This window comes from Mobula hypostoma, chromosome 1 (genome assembly GCF_963921235.1).
Source record: "Mobula hypostoma chromosome 1, sMobHyp1.1, whole genome shotgun sequence".
Lineage (NCBI taxonomy): Eukaryota > Metazoa > Chordata > Chondrichthyes > Myliobatiformes > Myliobatidae > Mobula > Mobula hypostoma.
The window spans coordinates 88,686,602-88,713,950 of NC_086097.1; the positions used below are offsets into that span (position 1 = coordinate 88,686,602).

The 27,349-nt window shown below is 41.5% G+C and overlaps 1 protein-coding gene across 1 annotated transcript in view; it reads left to right on the forward strand.

Moving 5' to 3' along the window:
- The window catches only part of LOC134348657 (regulator of G-protein signaling 6-like), a 185,171-nt gene that overhangs the window by 112,364 nt on the left and 45,458 nt on the right, over positions 1-27,349 (forward strand). The window contains exons 5-11 of the mRNA XM_063052410.1: positions 5,041-5,105; positions 5,269-5,345; positions 8,391-8,472; positions 11,612-11,686; positions 14,099-14,197; positions 14,539-14,600; positions 17,521-17,631. Of these exons, the coding sequence (XP_062908480.1) occupies positions 5,041-5,105; positions 5,269-5,345; positions 8,391-8,472; positions 11,612-11,686; positions 14,099-14,197; positions 14,539-14,600; positions 17,521-17,631 (571 nt within the window). The remainder of the gene's footprint in view (positions 1-5,040; positions 5,106-5,268; positions 5,346-8,390; positions 8,473-11,611; positions 11,687-14,098; positions 14,198-14,538; positions 14,601-17,520; positions 17,632-27,349) is intronic.

The following is a 27,349-nucleotide window of genomic DNA, read 5'->3' on the forward strand; positions in this document are numbered from 1 at the left end:
TTATTACTCGGAGGAATTGATTTTAAAATACTGGCATCCATTTTGAGAAGAGTGGTGAGCACTTCTGATACAGCGAGCATTATTCATCTTTCACCAATTATATGAGATTTTTCACACTGCTATCATTTTTGAAACGTTATAAGAAACAATGAGACCACTATCAAGGTCATTTTTAACTTTCGTGGCAAATGACTTGAGTGTACAATGCTTTTCAAATACTTTTTTCATCTTCCATAATGATTACCATAAGTAGCCTTTTCAGGGTGTCTTTTACGGAAGTGTTCTTGCAATCTTGATGGTTTCATGGCTTCATTAGACATTTGGTTGGGCCAGCACTGTATTGTTCTGCAACCTATTTCCGTAGATCTGTAGAGAAAATTGAGAGGGTGTACTTGACTTACCAGCTGTTAAATTGCATGAACTTGTTCAGTGCCGCAAGTCAAGGGGAACTGTTGAGCACCCTGGCTGCCAATTTCTGCATCCCCAATAATGTACGTTTCGTTGGCAAGGTCAGATGAAATTGCCGAGTTTCGGACATGTTGTGACACTGCCTGCAGAGCTATGGTTCTTCCTGTGTCTCAGTGCCTCCTGCTTATTTTTTTGGAAGTGCTTGCTCAACAACTAGTTGGACAACTCTTGTGCCTTAAGTTAGGGTGCCACTTATGGCCCTCCCAAGAACCTTGAATGCCCTCCAATGACTCCTACTTCCCCTAACACCCCCTTAGGACACGTAACCGCCCCCATTAGGAATCACTGATATAGATCCTATCTGCTTAATCTTTCTTCATAGGATAAGCATTTCCCCCACTCCAGCTCCCTTATACCAAGAAGCAATCTGGAGAATATTACTGTTACAAGTATACCCTTCCTTTAGTAGGGAGACTAGACATTATATTCCAAATGAAGTCTTATAAATTACTGGGTAATTGCAGTTAAATGCTGAACTACCTTTGGACTCGTATCCACTTGCAATCAAGGACGTACTACGATTTACCTTCCGAATTTCTTGCTGTATCTGCATGCTAACTTTCACTGAGTCATGGGCAAGCCTGGTTGCTCTGAACATAAAACATATTTCAGTTTCTCACCATTTAAAATATATCATACATTCCTATTTTTCTCAACAGTTTTCCACATCATATTCCATCTGAATTATCATGGTCCTTTCAGTTAGGCCATCTATCTTTCCACCCTCCACCCACCAAAAATCTATTCTGCATCTTCCTCACATTCCACAATGGCACATGGTTTTCTATCAACAACGGATCTGGGTACATTACACTTGGCCTTCATCTAAGTATACACGGTTAACCAATGGAGACCCAACCTTAGTTGTTCCATTGTTCCTGTTGCCACAGCCCTACAGAAATAAAATGTTCTTTTTTATTATTACTCTGTTTGCTGTCTGTAAATGAAATCTCAATCTACAGCATCTTTTTCAAACTTTTGGATATAGATCACCTTTCCTCATTTTTAATCTGAAGTAAATTTCTTCCAGCTTCTCATTCACCTCAAATGGCTGTTTACTATTTTCAAAGATCTGCTGTGTCTTTTACAAAATCACAAAATATCTGAATAATTTCTCCATCATTTTTCTTATTCCTCGATATAATTTTTCCTGTTTCAGTCTGTTGACCCACATTAACTTTTGTTAATCACTGTATTTTTCAGATAGCTTTTATAATCTTCTCTTGTACACCCTCTTTTCTACACTCTATGAATTTCGCTTTTTCCACTTTCACTGCTAGTTTGTAGACTTAAGATCCATAAACTCTGCCTTACCCTTGTAATCAGTGTGTCTAACTTTATGATTTACACTAAGCTCGATTTCACCTCAGCTGATTGGGGACTGATGGACACATCCAATAATACAGTTTTTTCTGTACCTTCCAGTTTACCTGAACCAATTCTACATCCTGGTTTTCCAAGCTAACGTTTTTTATCCCACAGATTATTATCAATACTACTAATTATTTCTAATTAACAGTCAAGCATTTTTTAAAATTAATTTTCAATCCAGTTTGTTTCACAACCTCATCTCTGTAATTGCTTTTAGATTGTACCCACGTATTGCTTCATTTTTGTCAACAGTACATCTGTCTTGTTCCTAATGCAACATGCATTCAGATAAAGCATCTTCAGTTTTGTTTTTATGCCACTTTATCCTGCTCTGAGTTTCATTGCAGATGTGTATTTGTATATCCGTCCCTTCCTGGCAGACTCTGGTTGTAGAACATAGAACATAGAAAACCTACAGCACAATAGCCCTTTGGCCCAAAAAGCTGTGCCGAATATTTACTTACTTTAGAAATTACTAGGGTTACCCATAGCCCTCTATTTTTCTAAACTCCATGTACCTATCCGGGAGCCTCTTAAAAGACCTTATTGTATCCACCTCCACCACCATTGCCGGCAGCTCATTCTACACACTCACCACTCTACGTAAAAAACTAACCCCTGACGTCTCCTCTGTACCTAGTTCCAAGCACCATAAAACTGTGCCCTCTCGTGCTAGCCATTTCAGCCCTGGGAAAAAGCTTCTGACTATCCACATGATCAACGCCTCTCATCATCTTATACATCTCTATCAGGTCACCTCTCATCCTTCATTGCTCCAAGGAAAAAAGGCCAAGTTCACTCAATCTATTCTCATAAGGCATGCTCCCCAATCCAGGCAACATCCTTGTAAATCTCCTCTGCACCCTTTCTATGGTTTCCACATCCTTCAAACAATGAGGCGACCAAGACTGAGCACAGTACTCCAACTGGGGTCTGACCAGGATCCTATATAGCTGCGACATTACCTCTCAGCTCCTAAACTCAATCCCAAGAAGGCCAATGCACCATATGTCTTCTTAACCACAGAGTCAACCTGCGCAGCAACTTTGAGTGTCCTATGGACTCAGACCCCAAGATCCCTCTGATCTTCCACACTGCCAAGAGTTTTACCATTAATACTATATTCTGCCATCATATTTGACCTACCAAAATGAACCACCTCACATTTACCTGGGTTGAACTCCATCTGCCACTTCTCAGCCCAGTTTTGCATCCTATCAATGTCCTGCTGTAACCGCTGACAACCTTCCACACTATCCACAACACCCCCAACCTTTGTCATCAGCAAATTTACTAACCCATCCCTCCGCCTCCTCATCCAGGTCATTTATAAAAATCACAAAGAATAGGGGTCCCAGAACAGATCCTTGAGGTACATTGGTACATTGGCCTTTATTAATCAAAGTATTGAGTATAAGAGCTGGAATGTTATGAGGTTGCATAAGGCATTGGTGAGGCCGAATCTGGAGTATTGCATTCAGTTTTGGTCACCAAATTACAGGAAGGATATTAATAAGGCTGAAAGAGTGCAGAGAAGGTTTACAAGGATGTTGCTGGGACTTGAAAAGCTCAGTTACAGAGAAAGGTTGAATAAGTTAGGACTTTATTCCCTGGAGTGTAGAAGAATGAGGGGAGATTTGATAGAGGTATATAAAATTATGATGGGTATAGATAGAGTGAATGCAAGCAGGCTTTTTCCACTGAGGCAAGGGGAGAAAAAAAACAGAGGACATGGGTTAAGGGTGAAGGGGGAAAAGTTTAAAGGGAACATTAGGGGGGGCTTCTTCACACAGAGAGTGGTGGGAGTATGGAATGAGCTGCCAGACGAGGTGGTAAATGTGGGTTCTTTTTTAACATTTAAGAATAAATTGGACAGATACATGGATGGGAGGTGTATGGAGGGATATGGTCCATGTGCAGGTCAGTGGGACTAGGCAGAAAATGGTTCGGCACAGCCAAGAAGGGCCTAAAGGCCTGTTTCTGTGCTGTAGTTTTTCTATGGTTTCTACACCACTGGTCACCAACCTTCATGCAGAATATGACCCGTCTACAACCACTGTTTGCCTTCTGTGGGCAAGTCAGTTCTGGATCCAGAAAGCAATGTCCCCTTGGATCTCATGCCTCCTTACTTTCTTAATAAGCCTTGCATAGGGTACCTTATCGAAAGCCTTGCTGAAATCCATTGTCATCACCCATTTTGTCCCTCTACAGTATCAGCTCAGCTGAATTCACCAAAATTTCTCCTCACCAGAATCCCCCTCTCCCCTACCCCCTACTAACGCCTTATTAGCTTAGAGCCTTATCTAGGATTATAGTTATCCTATTTGTTAACTTGGAGATCCTGGCTTGATTCGAGTGAAGTCTGTCCTAGTGGAGCAATTGCCTCTTTACTCACTACTGGTGTCAGTGCCTCATGAATTAAAATCCATTCTTCCCATTTCAATCTCTGAGCCACGCAGTTAGTGTATAGCTCACCAAAATCTCTTTCTCAAAATCCACAATTAATAGACACTACACACATTGAGCACTGTGCCTTGGCTAAAATATATTGTGTCTTAACAGAAACTGCAGATTTTTATCCCCAAGTTCTGGTAGTTTTGAGTGAAATATCTTTTGTTAATCAATTTCAACTGGATAATATTATTTATAATATATTATTATATATTATTATTATTTATAATATATTATTATATTATTTATATTATTTATTATTTATAATAATATTATTTATTCTTCATAATATTATTTTACCAGTAAATATGTAAGTTACAGGATTAACAAGATCTAACATTTAAACTAAGTTCAATAATTGCACTTTCAAAATAAAATCACCTCCTTACTCAATAAACTATGGACACTGAAGTCGTGGTCATGCTTATGTTCTGTACCTCAGCCCTTGAGCTGGTATGGGATCCTCTTCAGTTTTTGAGGTAAACAAACCACTTACATTTTCAAAGAACAAATTAGGTGCATTATCAGAATTTTTTCAGTCCCGGGATTTGTGTGATGGCCAGAAATATTATAAAAGTTAAATTTCACATCTTCTTGGAGAAAGTAGATGGCTTTGAAGAAGACACTTATACAATACACCTTGCATTTGTTATAACAAAAAAAAACAATTAATTGGGATAATTTCTGGGAAGGAAGAAGTATATATTTTAAGAAGGTTATTAATTGTTTCATTTTTTTTAACCATCATAGCGATCTACCTGTGCAAGCGGACAATGCAGAACAAAGCAAGACTGGAACTTGCAGATTATGAAGCCGTAGGTATACTAGTTTTATAATCAGCATTATGATATTGTAACACCAATCATTTCTTTTGAACACCACAGTGTGGATTCTATTCAGACCTTGCACCGACATATATTAACAATAAAAAGCTGAAACCTGTTTTCTGTTGTAACTCAACGACTGTTCATTCTACAGGAAAATTTGGCCAGGTTGCAACGAGCTTTTGCAAGAAAGTGGGAGTTCATCTTTATGCAAGCAGAGGCCCAAGTAAAGTACGTAACTCTCAACTTTGTGAATATATAAAGTGAACATAAACATTAGAAAATAACAGATCTCTTATTACGTGTGCAAGCTGATCTCATATGCCATTACTTTTATATGATCTGACCCCAGAACATGATTATAATATTTAACTGATAACCAGAACATGATTATAATATTTAGCTGTGTTCAGGACTGCCCATGGGGAATTGCCCCTGGATATGACCTGAAGTCAATTAGAGTTTACCCAGTTGATTGACAGCAAGTCTTTCTAGGTTACCTGGTCTCGCTTGCAAACCCAGAATAAAAAGGAACAAGAAATAACTGGGATTTCTGTCTTCAAGTGTTCAATTTAAGATTTGTGACTCATTGATGTTTTTATGTAATACTTGGAAAATGATGGACACTTATAACTTTGAATGTACAAGTCATTTCAGAAAAGCAAGGAAAACATTTTACTGCCATTCAGTTGAGCTTCTGCTGGGTTAATTGGCTTTAACCTAACTATTAACCACAAAATATATTTCCTTGCGTTATTTTTTTATCCTAGGGAACATAATAGTCAGAGCAAGAAAGTGCTGTCATGATCCGCCCAGAATCACAGGAGCAGAAGGAGAGTGAGAGAACAGTAGTATTAGTGGATTTATTAGCTAGGTGAGCAGACAGGCATTTCTTTTGCAATAGAAAGCAAATCCAGGATTACTCTCTGGAGTTGTGCTAACAAATATAGAAATAGGAAGACAGAGCAAATAAATAATGGCTGAAAAGATGGTACAGAAAGGAGGGTTTCAGATTTCTGAAACATTGGGACTTTCTCTAGAGAAAGTGGGGCCATTACAAGTCAGTTCTTTTCACTTTAACAGGACCAGATCCAATATTCTCTTGCGGGAGAAGGTAGAAGAAGAGGATGGGGATGTGGAATTGGAGGTTTCCAGGACTTTTACTGGGGCTTAAACTAATTTGGTAAAGTGATGGGAATCTCAGAGGGAATTCAGGAAGGACAATAACAAGAGTTATAAAAGGAGTACACTGAATAAAGAGGCAAAACACAGGCAATCAGTAACTAGGGGCATAATATTGAAATATGTTAAAAGGACAAAATTAAAGATACTTTATATAAATGCACACAACATTCACAATAAAGATGATGAATTACTGACACATACGAGTAAATCATTATGATATAATTGTTGTTGAGGAAACTTCCGGCTGCAGAACAACCAAAGCTAGTAGATGAATATTCAAAGTTGTTCAACATTTATGAAGGACAGTCAAAAATGAAAAGGAGGAAGGTGATGGATTTTGGCCTTGTGATTCAAGGTTCTTTTAGAAGTCAGGAAGGAGGCACAAAACTTCTGCTTCATGATTGTTTTATTAAGAATTGATAGAATGAAGGAAACAGAACAGATAGTGACAGGAAAAGCTAAGATTAAAGAAAAGAGAAAGTAAGGATAGTGCCTAGCATAGAATAGCTATGTTTATACCGGCAGATAAGAAAATTCCATTCAAATCTATAGATAATAATAAACCAATTAGAAAATACTTAATCAATTCTGCAGTAAAAATAACCAATGAGAAAACACCTATTCACTTAATGAAGTACAAAGAAGTTTTCATATTTATACTTGTATAGCATCTAGAGGCATATTAAACTGTTATGCATATAAGAACTACTTAAAATGCAAGTAGATAATTAATTGTTAAACTGCAAAGAAAATGACAATTAAACAGTCAGCACCAACAAGGGGTAGTACTGTTAATGAAAGATGAGAACATTGCAGTATTGAAAAGCGATCTTGGCTCAGCAGGTCATCATGTAGAATTAAACTCATTTTAAGTGGAGCTCAGACGCACCAAACTGTGATGGGAGTTACTTATAGACTACAAAATAGTAGTTGTCATGTCTGGCGTGGCATAAATCAGGAAATTAGAGATGGGTATAACAGGTATAATACAGTAATTGTGAGATCTTTACTTCACATTGAGACTGGATAGGTCAGATTAGTAATAATAACATGGAGGATTAATTCATGGCTATACAAGATTGTTTTCTAGATACCTAGAGAAACTGACTATGGAAAATGTATTTTAGACCTAGTCTCCAACTGCTGTTATTAAAGGACATGATTGATGGCCGATACATTATGAGAGCAGCATCCACAGAACATAAGTAAAACAAGAAGCAGGTCTTTCTCACGCACACTCCACTATCCCGTACCATCAGTCTGGAAGAGAACATCTCCCAATCACAGCATATATGTTGATTCAATCTCACCTTTCTTTGTATCCACAATGAATGAGAACTTCCATTGCTAGCTGCTCCATTGTGCATTACTTCCCACCCATGTCCACTCCTTAATTTCAGGCAACGGAAAGGAGAAAAGCCCTTACCCTTTTCCCATTGAATCTTCAATAGTCAGGGGTTTCCTCAGATCTCACTAAATTGTGTTTAAGACATTTCATATTAGCTATATTCTCCTCTAGAAAAAGTCAAGTGACTTTTATTAGGAATAATAAACATTAATCTTATTTAAAGGTTAATTCGAGATTTAGGTTTACTACCTTTGTGAACTTAAACTATCCAAGACACTAATTTAGATTTATCATCAGCTAAGTTTTTCAAGAACAATAATAACACAGAAAATAATGGAGATACTCCACAGTCCAGGTAGCATTTCTGAAGAGAGGAGCAATGTTTTCATTTCAGGCTGATAATGTGTTGGATATTTCCCATACTTTCTTGTCTAGTGTAAATCCTGGCCCCATTTATTTGGACTTGGGAAAATTGGGCACCACAAGTCCATAACATAATTGATACTTGAGGGGAAGGACAATGTAGTGATGCAGTATAGAGAATAGAAAAGAGGTGGTTGACAAGTATGTACACTCTGACTTAATTTCATTACTCATCTCAGACAGAACGGAAGATAATTTGTGAAGAAGAAACACTGTTGAACTTCAGTAACTGTTATTTTTGCAAGGATTAATTCCAACCATGAAATAGCAGTCCCGTAAATGTAGTGTTTCCTTTGGAAGTTGATATCATTTTCCTTTAGAATTGACAGAAAGAAGGATAAAACGGAACGTAAGATCCTAGACAGTCAAGAAAGAGCATTCTGGGATGTCCACCGACCAGTTGTGAGTATATCTGAATTTTTACAAGAATTCCTTGAGTATTTGATAAAGTCACAATTCCAAGCTCTATGCTACTAAGCAAGGAGCCTCAGCTGAACTTCTTAATTATATCATAAGTATAAATGTGCTGATTTTAGACCATAAATTAAAGTTGACAGAAATACATGGATGAAAAAATCTGCAGATGCTGGAAATCCAAGGCAACACGCACAAAATGCTAGGTCCATAAGATATAGTAGCAGAAGTAGGCCATTTGGCCCATCGAGCCTGCTCCGCCATTCAATCATGGGCTGATCCAATTCTTTCAGTCATCCCCGCTACCCTACCTTCACCCCATACCCTTTGATGCCCTGGCTAATCAAGAACCTATCTATTTCTGCCTTAAATGCACCCAATGTCTTGGCCTCCACAACCGCTCATGGCAACAAATTCCACAGATTTACCACTCTCTGACTAAAGTAGTTTCTCTGCATTTCTGTTCTAAATGGATGTCCTTCGATCCTGAAGTTGTGCTCTCTTTTCCTAGACTCCCCTACCACGGGAAATAACTTTGCCATATCTAAACAACAGGAATTCTGCAGATGCTGGAAATTCAAGCAACACACATCAAAGTTACTGGTGAATGCAGCAGGCCAGGCAGCATCTGTAGGAAGAGGTGCAGTCGACGTTTCAGGCCGAGACCCTTCGTCAGGACTAACTGAAGGAAGAGTGAGTAAAGGATTTGAAAGTTGGAGGGGGAGGGGGAGGGATGGAGCCAAGAGCTGGACAGTTGATTGGCAAAAGGGGATACGAGAGGATCATGGGACAGGAGGTACGGGAAGAAAGACAAGGCGGGGGGGGGACCCAGAGGATGGGCAAGAGGTATATTCAGAGGGACAAAGGGAGAAAAAGGAGAGAGAGAGAAAGAATGTGTGCATAAAAATAAGTAACAGATGGGGTACGAGGGGGAGGTGGGGCCTTAGCGGAAGTTAGGGAAGTCGATGTTCATGCCATCAGGTTGGAGGCTACCCAGACGGAATATAAGGTGTTGTTCCTCCAACCTGAGTGTGGCTTCATCTTTACAGTAGAGGAGGCCGTGGATAGACATGTCAGAATGGGAATGGGAGGTGGAATTAAAATGTGTGGCCGCTGGGAGATCCTGCATTCTCTGGAGGACAGAGCGTAGATGTTCAGCAAAGCGGTCTCCCAGTCTGCGTCGGGTCTCGCCAATATATAAAAGGCCACATCGGGAGCACCGGACGCAGTATATCACCCCAGTCGACTCACGGGTGAAGTGTTGCCTCACCTGGAAGGACTGTTTGGGGCCCTGAATGGTGGTACATGCCCTTACACTTCCTCCCTTACCACCATTCAGGGCCCCAAACAGTCCTTCCAGGTGAGGCAACACTTCACCCGTGAGTCGACTGGGGTGATATACTGCGTCCGGTGCTCCCGATGTGGCCTTTTATATATTGGTGAGACCCGATGCAGACTGGGAGACCGCTTTGCTGAACATCTACGCTCTGTCCTCCAGAGAATGCAGGATCTCCCAGCGGCCACACCTTTTAATTCCACCTCCCATTCCCATTCTGACATGTCTATCCACGGCCTCCTCTACTGTAAAGATGAAGCCACACTCAGGTTGGAGGAACAACACCTTATATTCCATCTGGGTAGCCTCCAACCTGATGACATGAACATCGACTTCTCTAACTTCCGCTAAGGCCCCACCTCCCCCTTGTACCCCATCTGTTACTTATTTTTATGCACACATTCTTTCTCTCACTCTCCTTTTTCTCCCTTTGTCCCTCTGAATATACCTCTTGCCCATCCTCTGGGTCCCCCCCCGCCTTGTCTTTCTTCCCGGACCTCCTGTCCCATGATCCTCTCGTATCCCCTTTTGCCTATCACCTGTCCAGCTCTTGGCTCTATCCCTCCCCCTCCTGTCTTCTCCTATCATTTTGGATCTCCCCCTCCCCCTCCAACTTTCAAATCCCTTACTCACTCTTCCTTCAGTTAGTCCTGACGAAGGGTCTCGGCCTGAAACGTCGACTGCACCTCTTCCTACAGATGCTGCCTGGCCTGCTGCGTTCACCAGCAACTTTGATGTGTGTTGTTTGCCATATCTAATCTGTTCGGGCCTTTTAACATTCGGCCCTTCAACCCCGATCCACCATTCAATAAGATTGGAATTGATCTGATTGTAATCTCAGCTCCGCATTGCTGCCCACCTCTAAAAATCTTTCACCTTTTCAAAAACCTGTCTACCTCTATTTTAAAAATATTCACTAGTACTGTTTCCACTGCCTTGGGGGTGAGAGTTCCAAAGATTCAAGACTCTCTGGACGGGAGAAAAATCACCTCATTTCTGTTAAATAGGTGACCATTTGTTTTAGAAAGTAACCCCTAATTTTGGATTTTCCAACAAGAGGAAACATTTTCTCCACTTCCAACCCATCAAGATTCTTCAGGTTGAAGTGATGCTCCAGTGCAATTAAATCATGTATTTTAGCTTTTCTTCCATCATCTGCAATTAGCTATTGTAAATTTGTCTTTGTGTACGTTCAGCAGGAGAGTTGGGTTGGGTAAGAGTCAGGAGAGTTCGGTTGGGTACAAGTTGATAGGATTGCAAGAGGGAAAGTGTTTTAATATGGTTGGGTGCTTTATGGTCAGTATGGAAATGGTGTGCCAAAAGATCTGTTTATATGTTGCTTGACTCTATGTGAAGCTATATATTCATTTCTATCTCTCAAAGTTCTTACTTCCATTGTGTAATTATTTTGATATGTGGATATTTTACTGTGAAGGAATTTCAATCTAAATATGAGTGCCTTATTCCTTACTAATTTTGACAACTCTTCTCATAATTTTGAAATTACAATCAGATTGCTGTAAATCACTCACATCTGACTTGGGTAAGAGAAAAGTCCTGTTTCTATTACAGATATCCAGCATGTACAGTTTGATTGATTCTCATTTATGCATTATGGCTATTGGAGGGTACTGATATACATGCAAGGGTTTGTCCCTCCAGATGTAGAAAGGAGGAAAATAGTAAAGATATTGACTGGAAATTGAAATATAACTAGCAATGAAAAATCGAATGGTCATTGACTCTCACAGGATCTTTTACTTAAATTCTCCTTTGCTGTCCTTTCTGCAGCCTGGCTGTGTGAACACCACAGAAATGGACATCAGGAAATGTCGTAGGATGAAAAACCCCAACAATGTAAAAAAGGTGTGTTCAAGCAGCCTGCTCATAATTTACTGTGTGCGTAGTAAAATTCTAATAAAACAAATCACTACCTTTTCCTGCCACTCCAGCTTTCTTCAGTCTGATCTGGAACAGGAACCTTGATTAGAAGCAGTTAGAACCCTGTTGTGCTGATAACTAGAACTACAACTACAAGAGCTTCCAAAACGACACAGTAAATTCTACTTAACATCTGTTTTCATTCCTTAGTGAAGCATGGAACCACTTCTGTTCATAAATTAATTGCTGTTTATTACGGAATCTTCTGTTTAGGATTTCCTCATCTTTGTGTGTGTACGTGTTTAAGTACAAGAGAATGGTGTGTTTTTATTTTTTTAAATGAAAGCATTGATATGCAAATAACATGCAGTTTTGACAGAAACATTTGTCCATATTTCAATGACTCAAAGCACATTTATGTATAAATTATACACCTTGAGAGCCGTCTGCTTACAGGCAGCCCGAATAACCCGATTTAAAAAAAGAAAGGCCAAACAACTGCACAGAGAAAGGGAGAATGAAAACACAAATCATGCAAACAATAGAAGCAAGCCAACAGTGTTCTGAATCAGACTGAGGCTACATCCACACGAGACCGGATAAATCCGTAACCGAAGCTTTTTCTCTTCGTTTTGTCCCTCCATCCACACTGAAACGGCGTTTTCCTCCCCCGAAAACAGAGCTTTTCTAAAACGCTCTCCAGAGTGTGTAAATCTGAAAACGCCAGTTGGGCGGTGTACCGTGTACGGGGTAACCGGAGCTTTTTAAAACCGCTGTCATGACGTGCCGGAACAGACGGTGGTGGCAGCGCGGCATTTCATTGTTTTCTTGAACGCAACCCCCCACACCATAACTTGCAGAAGCAGCTCAACTTCATCATCTGTCCAAAAGAAGTCGTCCGTTCTGCTTTTTCCAGTGGAGGTTTTCTTTGTATTCCTCGAAGACATTGTTGAAAACGTTCTTTCGCTGCTGTTGTAGGTATTCTAGTTTTTGACCAATGGAAATAGCACAACGCCGCCGCAAAAACGGAAATAGTATACCGTTTCCTCTTCACTTGTTTTCTGTAGATGTGTCCTGCGCATGCCCAGTAGGAGGAGATTTGCCCAAATACCCATTTTAATGTGGACAGAGGTATTTTCAAAAACACCTGGTGTGGAATCCTACCATTTTTAGAGCAGCCAGAGAAGGCCCAAGCCAAACCTCGGTCCCAGTTCATCACCCCAGCAGGGCAAAAATGCACAGCAACTGTATCAGTTCACAGCCTCGGCGCCACAGTGAAAGGAATGAGCATACACGGGAGAGCAAGCACAGTCAGCCTGACCCTCGCCTCCAGCCCCAATAATCGGGCTTCCAGTCTATCTGTGCCGGTGTTTAAATTATCCACGCAACGGATAGTGCTTCGTTGTAGGATCCAAGCAACAGCTCCATGATATGCTTGGGCCAGCCAGCCCAAAGCCACTCTCGATCTTACCAAATCAGCTTGGCACTTGGAGCGATTCAGCCTTGCAGCCAAGTTAGGTGGCCAGGCATCGAAACTCTTCCGCATCGACTCCTCTCCAAATCGCTCACTCCAGCAGTGATACCAACTCCATCTGCGACCCCGGCTCAGGCATGTTGTGCCTCACAATGTTCATCATCCCCCAACCAAATATCAGCACGGCTGATCCCCCAAACCAGCCTCGCCTCCACCTGCCTCCTCACTGTCTGCAGCAATAGTTCACCACAATTCGCTTCGGAAAAGATGTTATAAGTAATGTTTTTAGTCATTTTCTTGCCTTTAAAGCTACCAGTAAGCAGTTGCACGCCTTTGGTAGAACCATCTTAAACCAGAAACAATAGATGCATAAAATAGTGGGAGGAAATCTCTCTTTACGACGATGGTTCTTGACTTTTTTCAGATTCACTACAACTAAATCCAGACATATAAAAAATCTCTGGAAATAGTGGAAGTAAGAATACTGAAGGATTGTATTTTGGATATACTCAGCAATTGGACATCCATAGGGTAAAGAATTCTAAAACACCTGACAGATGCTTCTTTAGGACCGAGTTTTCTTTAAAATGCTCTATGCAAAGGGGTTGATATGGCTCTGTTGCTGAAAATAATCAAGTCAGAAATCAATAGATTTTTTGATACTAATGGAATCGAGGGAGTAGTAGTCAATTTGATATATTGTTGGCAAAATGTGAAAAATAAGCTGTTGATTATATGACTCCCTTGGCATGTTATGACATATTGCAAAGGCAATAATCATTTGTAAGCAGCAGGCTTTTGGAGATGCGATCTTAGGTCACGCTTTGAAATTCATAATTTTGAACAAAGTAGCACTCATTTTGTGACACGATTTGATGATGAAATATTAGTGATTTGCATTACTGTATTTTCTTTTCTTTCAGTCAGTGTATGGGATTTCTGAAGATTTACAGACACACAGCCCTGCACATACAGTCACACAAACAGCTAAGAAACCTGCAAAAGATGATCTGAAGAAACAGGTAACGTAAGTCTAGACAGAGCTATTCTCGGTTAATGCACATGTGGATACTCAGTCAGTTTCATAATCTACATCTACCTGGCTCACCTGTCAGTCTAATTTCTGAGCTCTCACAGACTGAACCTGCAAACTAACCTGAGTGCATTGCCAGAAGGTGATTTGTTATATGGCATTAATCAGATTTGTCCCTCCAGCATAAAATGAAGTTTTATTTATTGATGCATACATTTTGGATTGGATGTACTGTATATATGGTCAGAATGTTGGCCTCAAGTATGATGTATGTGGTAGCTGGAACTGCACTAATGTGCTGTCTCAATAACTATTTCTTTCTACTTCCAGATAACATTTTTGAATTTCCAGCTCGACAGACATTGTTTAAAAATGTCCAAAGTAGCAGAAAGGTAAGGGCTTTTCTCAGTAAGGTTCCTGCAAAAAAAAAAGTCTGATCGGCTGATATTTTCAAAGTAGTTCTGATTAAAAGGATAGTCATCTATAAGTTCAGCTGAAAATTCAAGGGAAACTTCTTTATCCTGTGGAGTAAGAAACTCTAGAACTTACTACCATAAAGAAAATAAGAAGAAACAGGATAGGGGAAGCACGGTGGCATGGTTGACAGAGCTGTAACCTCACAGCACCAGAGCCTCCAGTGTCACTGTGATTAGCTTCCACATTCTCCCTGTGACTGTGTGGGCTACCTTTAAGTGTTCCCTGTTTCGTCCCATATCTGTAAAAATGCGGATTGGTAAACTGAATGAGCCACCATATAATCCCCCCTGATATGTAGATGAATGTTGGATTCTGGGGTGAGTTGATGGGAAAGTGGGGAGAATAAAATGCATTTAGTGTAAATAGCTGCCTTATGGTTGATATGGACTTGATGGACCGACAGCTTGCTTCCATCTTGTATGACTGAATAAGAAAGATTGTGAAAAGCTTAGATGGGATAAGTGGGAGAAAGCTCATTTTGGCCATAAACAACAGTTGTCCCAATGCCATAATTCTGTCCCTGATCATTCGTTCGTTATGTGCAGTATTGTATGATGTGGGCGACATGGTCTTTCCATGACCATCATTGTTCTTGGCAATTTTTTCTACCGAAATAGTTTGCCTTTGCCTTCTTCTGGGCAGTGACTTTACAAGATGTGTGAATCCAGCCATTATCAATATTCTTCAGAGATTATCTGCCTGGTGTCAATGGTTTGTGATATGCACCAGCTGTTCGTATGACATTCCACCAGCTGCTCCCTTGGCATCAGGTGACCCTGATCCGGGTGCTAAGCAGGTGCTGTAAGGGTGACCTGCAGGCCAGCGGAGGAAAGGAACTCCTTACACCTCTTTCGATAGAGACGCATCTCGGCCCCACCACTCATCTCTCCCTTAACACTGTATAATTAACAACAAGCCTTCATTATTCTTTTTCAAACTTTATTTCCTTGCCAACAGTACATCAGCACAGCCTTTCCGGCTGCAGTCAGGCAATGGGGTTGGGATGAGCTCTGGATGGGGCAGGGGGCAAGCCAAGTCATGGTTTGATCCCTGGATTGCGGTCTGATGATGGAGATTGTGATATATGGGGCCGGCATATTTCAGCCTAGGTCTCAGAGGAGTGATGTGTCGAGTGGCAATGATTCAGGTTGCCATTTGCAAAGGTACTGAATAAGATGATGATTAACAAAGGTTGCTGATGGTGTTGTTGCGGGCTGGCAGGCAGTGGGTTGCAGTAGGTGGAGGAGGAACTGATTTCCTATTCCTCCTGATTTATCATGCTCACCTTCCTGAGCTGAGAACTGTTGACTCCATTTCACTACTATCAATAGCCAAATTAACACCAGCATCTATTGTGAGGCCTGATTTAAGTGCTAATGAAGTGTCCCAATTATTAAAGACACACTATCCATTCCAGTAAAAATGATAGACTCACTTACAATAGTGTCCATTTATATTTCCCACTTTGTGTAGTTTTTCATTGACTCTTTTGTATTTCTATGTTCCATGATGAATGCCCACAAGAAAATGAATCTCATACACGTACTTTAATAATAAATCTATTTTGAACATTTTTTGAAATTTCAACTTTATAAAGCTGTTGATGATGCCGCCATTCGTATTCAATAATGCGATTATGGTAAATGAAACAAAAGCCTGAGAGTGTTTGCCACCAGGCTGAAACTATTGCACTGCCCACTTTTCCAGTAAGATGGAATATCCATCTCACAATCCACCTCATTATTGTCTTGCACCTTACTGTCTCCCTGAACCACACTTCCTCTGTAACTGTATTCTGTTATTGCTTTCCCCTTGTACTACCTCAATGTACTGATATGATCAGATGATTTATTTATGTATTTATTGAGATACAGCACGGAATAGGCCCTCCAGCTCATCAAGCCACGCCACCTAACAATCCCCTGATTTAAACCTAGCCTAATCACGGGGCAATTTACAGTGACCAATTAACCTACCAACCAGTATGTCTTTGGACTATGGGAGGAAACCAGAGCACCCGGAGGAAACCCACATGGCAGGAATTGAACCTGGGTCACCTGGAGTGTAATGATCTGTATGGACATCATGCAAAACAATATTTTTCACTGTGACAATAATAAACCAATTTCCCTATTTACTTGTTTATATTACAGAGCCCTTTGATAATTCCAGACTTTGGACATTCTTCAGATTTTTATTTTACTCCTATTAATATTCAAACACATTTACTTGATGTATTTTTTTACAATCTACATTGTGTCATAATTTTTCCAGTGAAGGCAGTGAACTTAAAGGGAACAGGCATTCTGGGCACCAGCTACAGCTCCATTCAATCTGCAGTCATGACTTTGAGTTTATTGGCCACTGTGGTTCCCCACCTACCCACTTTATTCTGTCTGCCTTAAACACGCTGCTAATGAGATCTGACAGAAGTGTCTGAAGCATTACCTCATTGTTCAGGTAGACAGCTTTAGATCACACCACTGCTGCTGTATTTGGTTCTGGTAACATTCTCTTCTTTCTATTCAAAGCTCCTCTGAAGAGATTTATTTTTGTTGGCAACTTACTTGTTCCATTCCAACCACTTAATAACTTGCACCGTCACTCCTTTGCGAATTCCCCCTCATCATTCCCCATTCCTTTCTCCAGTTTTTGCATAAAACATATTACATCTCTAACTTTTTCCAATTCCGTTGACTCAAAAAGCGTATCTCTGTTTCTCTCCAAAGATGCCGCCTGACCTGTTGAGTATTTCCAACTCTTCCTGTTCTGATTTCAGATTTCATCAGTAGTTCCTCCTTTTTACTAATGCTTTTCTGGTGTTTTGATTTTCAGTTTAGTCAGTTACACTGAGCAGTATTTCGAATATGATCCCCTCCTGACTCCACAAGATCCTCCAAATCCTTGGATCAGTGATGACAGCACATTCTGGGACATGGAAGCCAGGTAAAAAAAAAAGGATTTGTTAATTGGAGGAGATAAGTCATGACATAAAAAGATAAACTAACTTTCAGCTCATCGTATCAATGCAAAGTGATTATTGCTGCTCCACCCCTGAGATCTGATGTGGGATCCATTCCAGGGATTATTGCAATCCTTTCAAAAGTGGGAAAGGTTAAAGATGCATACTTGTTAGAAACTCAAAATATAAAACCATGTCTGTATGCAATATTCAAATAAGTTCAAGATGAAGATTTATTAGAAGATTTAACAAGATCAAAATTTGTTTTTTTAAATTATATTTTCTCTCCGTACTCTTCTTTGCAAGGAGAACTACATTTATTCTGTAATATGGCAGCCTATTTCACCAGCCCATTGAAAAGAAGTTGCAGTTTACCTGCTTTGGGTGTGCTTGTTGGATGCCCAGTTTGCTGCGATCAGAAGATATAGGAAAAGAATTAAGCCATCTGGCCTGTTCAATCCTGGCTGACTTTTTTCAACCCAATTCTCCTGTCTTCTCCCTGTAGCAGATTGCAGTTTGAATGTTAGCAATATACATTCAATGGCCACTTTATTGGATACCTCCTGTACCAAATAAAGTGACCACTGAGTGTATGTCTGTGGTCTTCTGTTGCTGTAGCCCATTTACTTCAAAGTTCAATGTGTTGTGCATTCAAAGATAAGGGGGTCAGATAGGCGATTCTGTGGACACAGTCCGGAGATCTGGATGGTAGTTTGCCTCCCTGGTGCCAGGGTCCGGTATATTTCTGATCGCGTCCAAGATATCCTGAAGTGGGAGGGAGAGGAGCCAGAGGTCGTGGTACATATAGGTACCAATGACATAGGTAGGAAAAGGGAAGAGGTCCTGAAAGGAGAATATAGGGAGTTAGGAAGGGAGTTGAGAAAAAGGACCGCAAATGTAGTAATCTTGGGATTACTGCCTGTGCTACGTGACAGTGAGAGTAGGAATGCAATGAGTTGGAGGATAAGTGCGTGGCTGAGGGATTGGAGCAGGGGGCAGGGATTCAAGTTTTTGGATCATTGGGAGCTCTTTTGGTGCTGGTGTGACCTATACAAAAAGGACGGGTTACACTTGAATCCTAGGAGGACCAATATCCTGGCGGGGAGATTAGCGAAGGCTACTGAGGTGACTTTAAACTAGAATGGTTGGGGGGTGGGAATCAAATTAAAGAGACTAGGAGAGAGGAGGTTAGTTCACAAATAGAGAAAGCTAGTAGACAATGTGTGAGGGAGGATAGGCAGGGGACAGAGATCAGGAGCACTCAGACCAAAGATGTAGGGGAGAAGGAAGAAAAAGATAACAAAGTTGTTTGCTCCATTAAGGACAAAAAGAGAGTAAAAGGTGGAGAGTTTCTTAAATGCATCTATTTTAATGCTAGGAGCATTGTAAGAAAGGTGGATGAGCTTAGATTGATACCTGGAAATATGATGTTGTAGCTATTAGTGAAACGTGGTTGCAGGAGGGGTGTGTTTGGCAACTAAATATTACAGGATTTCGTTGCTTCAGGTGTGATAGAATAGGAGGGGCAAGAGGTGTTACATTGCTTGTCAGATAAAATATAACAGCTGTCCTCTGGCAGGATAGATTAGTGGACTCATCGAGGGAGGCTATTTGGGTGGAATTGAGGAATGGGAAAGGTGTAGTGACACTTATAGGGGTGTGTTATAGACCACCTAATGGGGAGCGAGAATTGGAGGAACAAATTTGTAAGGAGATAGCAGATATTTGTAGTAAGCACAAGGTTGTAATTGTGGGAGATTTTAATTTTCCACACATAGACTGGGAAGCCCATTCTGTAAAAGGGCTGGATGGTTTGAAGTTTGTCAAATGTGTGCAAGATAGGTTTTTGGAGCAATACATAGAGGTACCAACTAGAGAAGGGGCAGTGTTGGATCTCCTGTTAGGAAATGAGATAGAGCAGGTGACGAGGTTTGTGTTGGGGAGCACTTCGGGTCCAGTGATCACAATACCATTAGTTTCAATATAATTATGGAGAAGGATAGGACTCGACCCAGGGTTGAGATTTTTGATGAGGAAAGGCTAACTTTGAGGAGATGCAAAAGGATTTAGAAGGAGTGGATTGGGACAATTTGTTTCATGGGAAGGATGTAATAGAGAAATGGAGGTCATTTAAAGGTGAAATTTTGAGGGTACAGGATCTTTATGTTCCTGTTAGGTTGAAAGGAAAGGTTAAAAGTTTGAGAGAGCCATGGTTTTCAAGGGATATATGAAACTTGGTTCTGAAAAAGAGAGGGATTTACAATAAATATAGGCAGCTTGGAGTTAATGAGGTGCTCGAGGAATATAAAGAATGTAAAAAGAATCTTAAGAAAGAAATTAGAAAAGCTAAAAGAAGATATGAGGCAGCTTTAGCAAGTAAGGTGAAAATAAATCCAAAGGGTTTCTACAGTTATATAAATAGCAAAAGGACAGTGGGGGATAGGATTGGTCCCTTGGAGAATCAGAGTGGATCTTCGGTATTCACTAAGGAGAAGGATATTGAATTGTGTAAGGTAAAGGTAACAAGAAGGGTAGTTATGGAAAGTATGGCGATTAAAGAAGAGGAAGTACTAGCGCTTTTAAGGAACATAAAAGTGGGTAAGTCTCCGGGTCCAGACAAGATATTCCCTAGGATCTTGAGGGAAGTTAGTGTGGAAATAGAAGGGGCTCTGACAGAAATATTTCAAATGTCGTTAGAAACGGGGATGGTGCCGGAAGATTGGTGTATTGCTCATGTGGTTCCATTGTTTAAAAGGGGTTCTAAGAGTAAACCTAGCAATTATCGGCCTGTGAGTTTGACGTCAGTGGTGGGTAAATTGATGGAAAGTATTCTTAGAGATGGTATATATAATTACCTGGATAGATAGGGTCTGATTAGGAACAGTCAACATGGATTTGTGCGTGGAAGGTCATGTTTGATAAATCTTATTGAATGTTTTGATGAGGTTACCAGGAAAGTTGACGAGGGTAAAGCGGTGGATGTTGTCTATATGGACTTCAGTAAGGCCTTTGACAAGGTTCCACGCGGAAGGTTAGTTAGGAAGGTTCAATCGTTAGGCATTAATATCGAAGTAGTAAAATGGATTCAGCAGTGGCTGGATGGGAGACGCCAGAGAGTAGTGGTGGTTAACAGTGTGTCAGATTAGAGGACGGTGTGTAGCGGTGTGCCTCAGGGATCTGTACTGGGTCCAATGTTGTTTGTCATATATATTAATGATCTGGAGGATGGAATGGTAAATTGGATTAGTAAGTATGCAGATGATACTAAGATAGGTGGCGTTGTGGATAATGAAGTAGGTTTTCAAAGCTTGCAGAGAGATTTAGGCCAGTTAGAAGAGTGGGCTGAAAGATGGCAGATGGAGTTTAATGCTGAAAGATGTGAGGTGCTATATTTTGGTATGACTAATCAAAATAGGACATACATGGTAAATGGTAGGACATTGAAGAATGCTGTAGAACAGAGGGATGTAGGAATAATGGTGCATAGTTCCCTGAAGGTGGAATCTCATGTGGATAGGGTGGTGAAAAAAGCTTTTGGTATGCTGGCCTTTATAGATCAGAGCATTGAGTATAGGAGTTGGGATGTAATGTTGAAATTGTATAAGGCATTGGTAAGGCCAAATTTGGAGTATTGTGTACAGTTCTGGTCACTGAATTATAGGAAAGATGTCAATAAAATTGAGAGAGTACAGAGGAGGTTCACTAAAATGTTGCCTGGGTTTCATCTCCTAAGTTACAGAGAAAGGTTGAACAAGTTAGGTCTTTATTCTTTGGAGTGTAGAAGGTTGAGAGGGGACTTGATAGAGGTGTTTAAAATTATGAGGGGGATTGATAGAGTTGATGTGGATAGGCTTTTTCCATTGAGAGTGGGGGAGATTCAAACAAGAGGACATGAGTTGAGGGTTAAAGGACAAAAGTTTAGGGGTAACATGAGGGGGAACTTCTTTACTCAGAGAGTGGTAGCTGTGTGGAACGAGCTTCCAGCAGAAGTGGTTGAGGCAGGTTTGATGTTGTCATTTAAAGTTAAATTGTATAGATATATGGACAGGAAGGGAATGGAGGGTTATGGACCAAGTGCAGGTCGGTGGGACTAGGTGAGAGTAGGAGTTCAGCACGGACTAGAAGGGCCGAGATGTTCTGTTTCTGTGCTGTAATTGTTATATGGTTATAAGATGCTCTTCTGCACACCGCTGTTGTACCGCATAGTTATTTGAGTTATTATCAGCTTGAACGAATCTGGCCATTCTCCTCTGACCTCTCTCATTAACAATGTGTTTTCACCCACCAACCTGATGCTCACTGGATGTTTTCTTTTGCCTTTTGCTCCACTCCCTGTAAGCTCTAGGGACTATTGTGCATGAAAATCCCAGGAAATCAGCAGTTTCTGAGATACTCAAATCACCCTGTCTGGCACCAATGATCATTCCATGATCAAGGTCACTTAGGTCACATTTCTTCCCCATTCTGATGTTTGTATTGAACAACAATTGAACCTCTTGATCATGTCTGCCTGCTTTTATGCATTGGGTTGCTGTCACATGATTGGCTCCTTAGAAATTTGCATTAACAAACAGATGTATAAGTGTACCTAATAAAGTGCACCGAGTGTAAATAAGGGAAGAGGTTCAGTAAAATTCAGTTGCTTAGAGCAATTTTTCAGACCAAAGGTGTTGAAGATCATTTTAGAGATGAACTTTGAGTGCTTCATTTTTGTTGACATAATTTGGGAAAGTTTATTTATTTATTTATGTATTGAGATACAGTGTGGAATAGGTCCTTCTAGCCCTTCGAGCCACACCGCCCAGCGATCCCCTGATTTAACCCCAGCCTAATCACAGGACAATGTACAATAACCAATTACCCTACCAACCAGCAGGCCTTTGGACTGTGGGAGGAAACCAGAGCACCCGGAGGAAACCCATGCAGTCACAGGAAGAATGTACAAACTCCTGCAGGAACTGAACCCTGGGTCACCTGTTCTGTAAAGCATTGTTCAAGCCACTACGCCACCGTGCCACCCTGAGTTGTAAGAAAGAGTGCTGCAATGAGTGAGAACCTGGAGCTGGGTGCTACACTCCTTCACACCCAGTTGTGCAAATTTTCATCTGAACAGCCCTCTTATGTAAATGAATTTCAAGTCCAATCTTTCAATGGTCCCCTAATCCCCAACCCACGAAACCCATCCGTTGATGATGCCTGATTGATCTGAAACTGGCCTGGTTTATTTGTCACCCCGTTTGATTGCAATTAAAATCTTAATTCCTTTCCCTTCGCATGAATGTGTTGAATCTACTGTATACTCAATCTCCCTCCTCCTCCTCATTTATTGTAGTTTTTAGTTATGTTCCCTGCATCAGATCATATTTCAATTGAATGAAATTAGTTCTCTTCCATTTGCTACCTTGACCACTGGTTGACCCTTGTCCCCTTTCATTGCTATTCGACCTACCACCCTCTGTGATGCAGTCATCACCTTGATGTTATCCTGAAGGCTGATTTATACTTGTGCATCAAATGTACGGTGTAGCAGCGTACCCTACGCTGTACTCTACACCAACCCTACGCTGTAGCCTAACGCACACCTCTCCCAAAATGTAACTACACGTCACGGCAACACAGACCGCAACAACTGTGATTGGTCCACTTGGTAGAATTGCATTTCCTCCTACGCTACAACAGCTTCCCATTGGGTGACTGAAGGGCAGGGAAGGAACTCTGGCTGCAATGCTTTCCATAAAGCTTTACAGACCTCTGAAATTATGGAGGACCCTGTGCTTGACGCCAGTTTGTAGCTAGCTGCTACAGCCTGTTGACTTCCACCTGAAGCTAAAACTCGAATGGTGATTGCCAGTCTCTGAGTATACTGTGCGTACACCGATGCGAAATAAATGGTTGGAGATGATGAACCAAATCATCAAATCTACCTGCCGACATCCAAAAATATTTGAAATGCATTTCCTCGTCCATGTCTCTCAGTGGCCGGACAAGCACAGAAAATTCACCCTCCTTCAGTTTCAGTCACCTTGTTTGAAGTTTGAGTTTCTTCGTGTTGAGTTTCAACACGAAGAAACTCAACACAGTGGCATAGAAACCCCACCACCAGCTAGCGTTTTGCCGGTGAATTGCAGAGCGACGCAGACACACCAACGCACAAGTATAAATGTTCACAACGGCGTAGCCCACTTGCATAGGCTACAGCGTAAGCTAGTACACACAAGTATAAATCAGCCTTTAAACTTACCCCAGTGTCCACTGGGTTTCTCATAGCTTGCTGATCAAAGAGTTTCAGGGATACTTTCATTTCCGTACTCCCGGCATTGTTTTTTTTTCTCAATTTACATTACAATAACAGAAATTTTCAGTTTATCACTGTTTCTTGTATGCTTATCTTGAAATTAGTCTGAGATTTGCTCCTCCGTTTAGAGCTCACATTGGCATTGGGGGAATGATTGAGTTGTGGTGGAAGGAAGCAAGGGACTGAACAGATGGCGCTTGGGGAGCGGTAACTGAGAGCTTGGAGTTCAAGGTAGTCAGTGGTCCTAATCCAGGCAGTCGAGAGTGAGTGTTGGGGTGAAGGATTAGTGGAGAGATGGTTTAGAGGTAAGCAGTCAAGGTAATCAGAACAGTACTTTATTGAGGGTAGTAGGGTAAGGGGTGCTGAGATAGTCGCAGAGGTAGTTACAAGAGCCGGCATTCAAAGAGGTCAGTAATGGCATCACTGAGGATGGGTGAAAAAGGTCAGCAAACAAAGAGGATTCATGAACATTTACTGAGAAAATTGAAGGGAACAGGAGCTGTCACGGAGTGCCAATCAGATATGTGGTTGGAGGACTGCGAGTGGCGGTAGCTTGCTTGCAGCAGTCACTGAGAGTATTGAAGGAGGTCTTGTGACAGTGATAGGGGTGGTTAGGAGTCACAGTCATCAGGGAGGTTTTGGAAGGGATGTTCAGAGTGGTTTGTGAAGGAGCTGATGCAGTCACGTGGCAACCAGTCTTGAAAGTGGACATCTTTTACCTCCTTCGCCAAAATGATAGAAAATGTACTTCAGATGAAATTTGCTTCTATCTATCTTAGATTTAGAGATCCTCTGTTTGATTAAATTTGTACTCTTGATTTTATGGATAATAAGTCCTATGCTCAGAATTTCTTTATTGAGACAGGCGCTAGATTACTTTAGGATTCAAAAGGCTGAGAGAAAGCAACATTATCTCTGTTCAACATTTGCTCTTCATGAGTTGTGCAGTTGGACAGAAGAAACTATGTCTATAGTAGGGGTTCCCATCCGGGGTCCACGGACCCCTTGATTAATGGTAGGGTATAAAGAAGGTAAAGAACCCCTGATCTAAAGGGAAGGCAAGCAATGTCATGTTGTCTGGCCCACTTTACCCCCTCAGCTAGAATAACAAAATTTGCTATATGTGTGGAACAGGGCATTGGGCAATTCCAGAGAAGAAAGATGCCTTCTATTTGATATTTGCCCACAGGACACACAACAAAACCTGGAATTCAACAGAGCGAAGTCTAATCTATCATATTTTGTTTCTGTCTTCTTGAATTGCAAAGACGGTAACCACTTTTTATGTTCACAATAATATCACTATTGAACATATTTATATGCTTCATTAAACCATATGAAATAATTTGTTTATACCAGGCAGTATTGGTGTCGAATGCTAATGGACAAGCTAATTATCAGGACATAGGGATTGTACAACTGGTGTAATTTTGTTATGATAAAAGAGCAATGACAAGATGGCGCCACGTATAGTGGCCATGTTGCGAGCTCCATTCCAAACAGTATACTTTTGATTTCTGCGATTTCCTTCGCATTTCTTGTTCAAGTGGCTGATAGTTGCATCAGATTGAATAGACTGACTCTCCTGAACATCAAGAGGATGGCATTTACCCACTAGGTGCCGCCTTTTCTACACTGGGATACCCTGCTTGCGCTATCAATGGAAACTCGCCTACTACACTGCTGCTACCTCGGAAGCGGCGTCGGAGATGGGGGAGAAGGGATGGCATTCTGGTGAGGTTGAGACGGCGTGCTAATCGGCCACTGCTCCCTAGCATACTCCTGGCTAACGTTCAGCCCCTGGACAATAAGCTGTGTCAACTGAGAGCCAGAATCTCCTACTAGCAGGAAACAAAGGAATACAACGTTTTGTGCTTCGTGGATACCTGGCTGATGGAGGAGATATCGGATCATGCCATCAAGCTTTACGGGTTCTCCCTGTTCCGGGTGGACAGGTCAAAAAACCTCACTTGGAAGAGTAAGAGAGGTGGGGTATGCTTCATGGTCAATGCATGCTGCGACCCCCGGAACTTGCATGCCCTCAACTAATTTTGTTCCCCAGATCTGGAGTACCTGGTGCTGCTGTATAGACCTTACTGGCTGCCTAGGGAGTTCACGGCTGTTGTTATCACAGCTGTGTATATTCTGCCGCAGGCTGATACTGACCTGGCTCTCAAGGAACTGTACGAGACCATAGCACCCTGGAGACTGCACACCCAGAGGCTGCCTTCATCGTCGCTGGTGACTTTAAAAGAGCGTCACTGACTAAAGTCTCTCCAACGATTTGCCAACACATCCAGCTGAGCACACGGGGAGATAGCATACTCAATCACTGCTACTCTCACTTCCGCAACGCTTACAAAGCACTCCTTCACCATCCATGTGGAAAATCAGATCACTCCTCCATCTTGTTGCTGCCAAAGTACAGGCAGCAGTTGGAACAAGAGACGGCCATAGTTAAAACCATCCACTGTTGGTCCAATCATTCGGCCTCCATGCTGCAGGACTGCTTTGATGACACTGACTGGAAAGTCTTCCTTGATGAGGATGTCTTCGAGTTCACGGATGGGGTTATCCTAAAGTGTATCGAGGATGTTGTCCTCCCAAAATCGGTCAGGGTCTTCCCGAATCAGAAACCCTGGATCAACAGTTCCGTGCGAGCAGCACTTACCGCGCGACACAGAGCTTACATTGCTGGTAACCAACATGAACTCAAGAAATGTAGCTACAATCTGCGCAAAGTCATCAAAGCAGCAAAACAACAATACAGAGACAAGATTCAGACTTAATGTTCCACCAACAACACACGCAGCTTATGGCAAGATCTGCACACCATCACAAACTTCAAAGCTAAACATAATGGAGTTTCCAACATTGATGCCTGTCTCCCAGACGAGCTAAATCTTTTTAATGCTCAATTCGATGTCGCCAATACTGAGCCCCTGAGGAGACCTGCTGATGATGCAACCAGCAGCTTGGTCATCTCTGAGGCTGAAGTACTCAGGTGTTTCCAACGAGTGGACAGTCCCAAGGCTGTGGGACCGGACGGTATCTCAGGACGGGTACTTAGGATGTGCATTGCACAACTGGCAGGTGTGTTTACAGACATTTTTAATCTCTCCCTTTCCCAGTGTAGAGTGACCTCCTACTTCAGATCATCCACCATTGTCCCTGTACCTAAAAAGACCAAGGTAACATGTCTGAACAACTGGCGTCCTGTCTCACTCACCTCAATAATAAGCAAATGCTTTGAGAGACTGGTCAAGGACTACATCTGCAGCTTACCATGCTGCCACCCACACTGAACCCCCTACAATTCACCTACTGACACAACCGATCGACAGATAACCACAGCTCTACACACTGTCCTTACACATCTAGAGAAGAGGAAGGCTTTTGTGAGAATG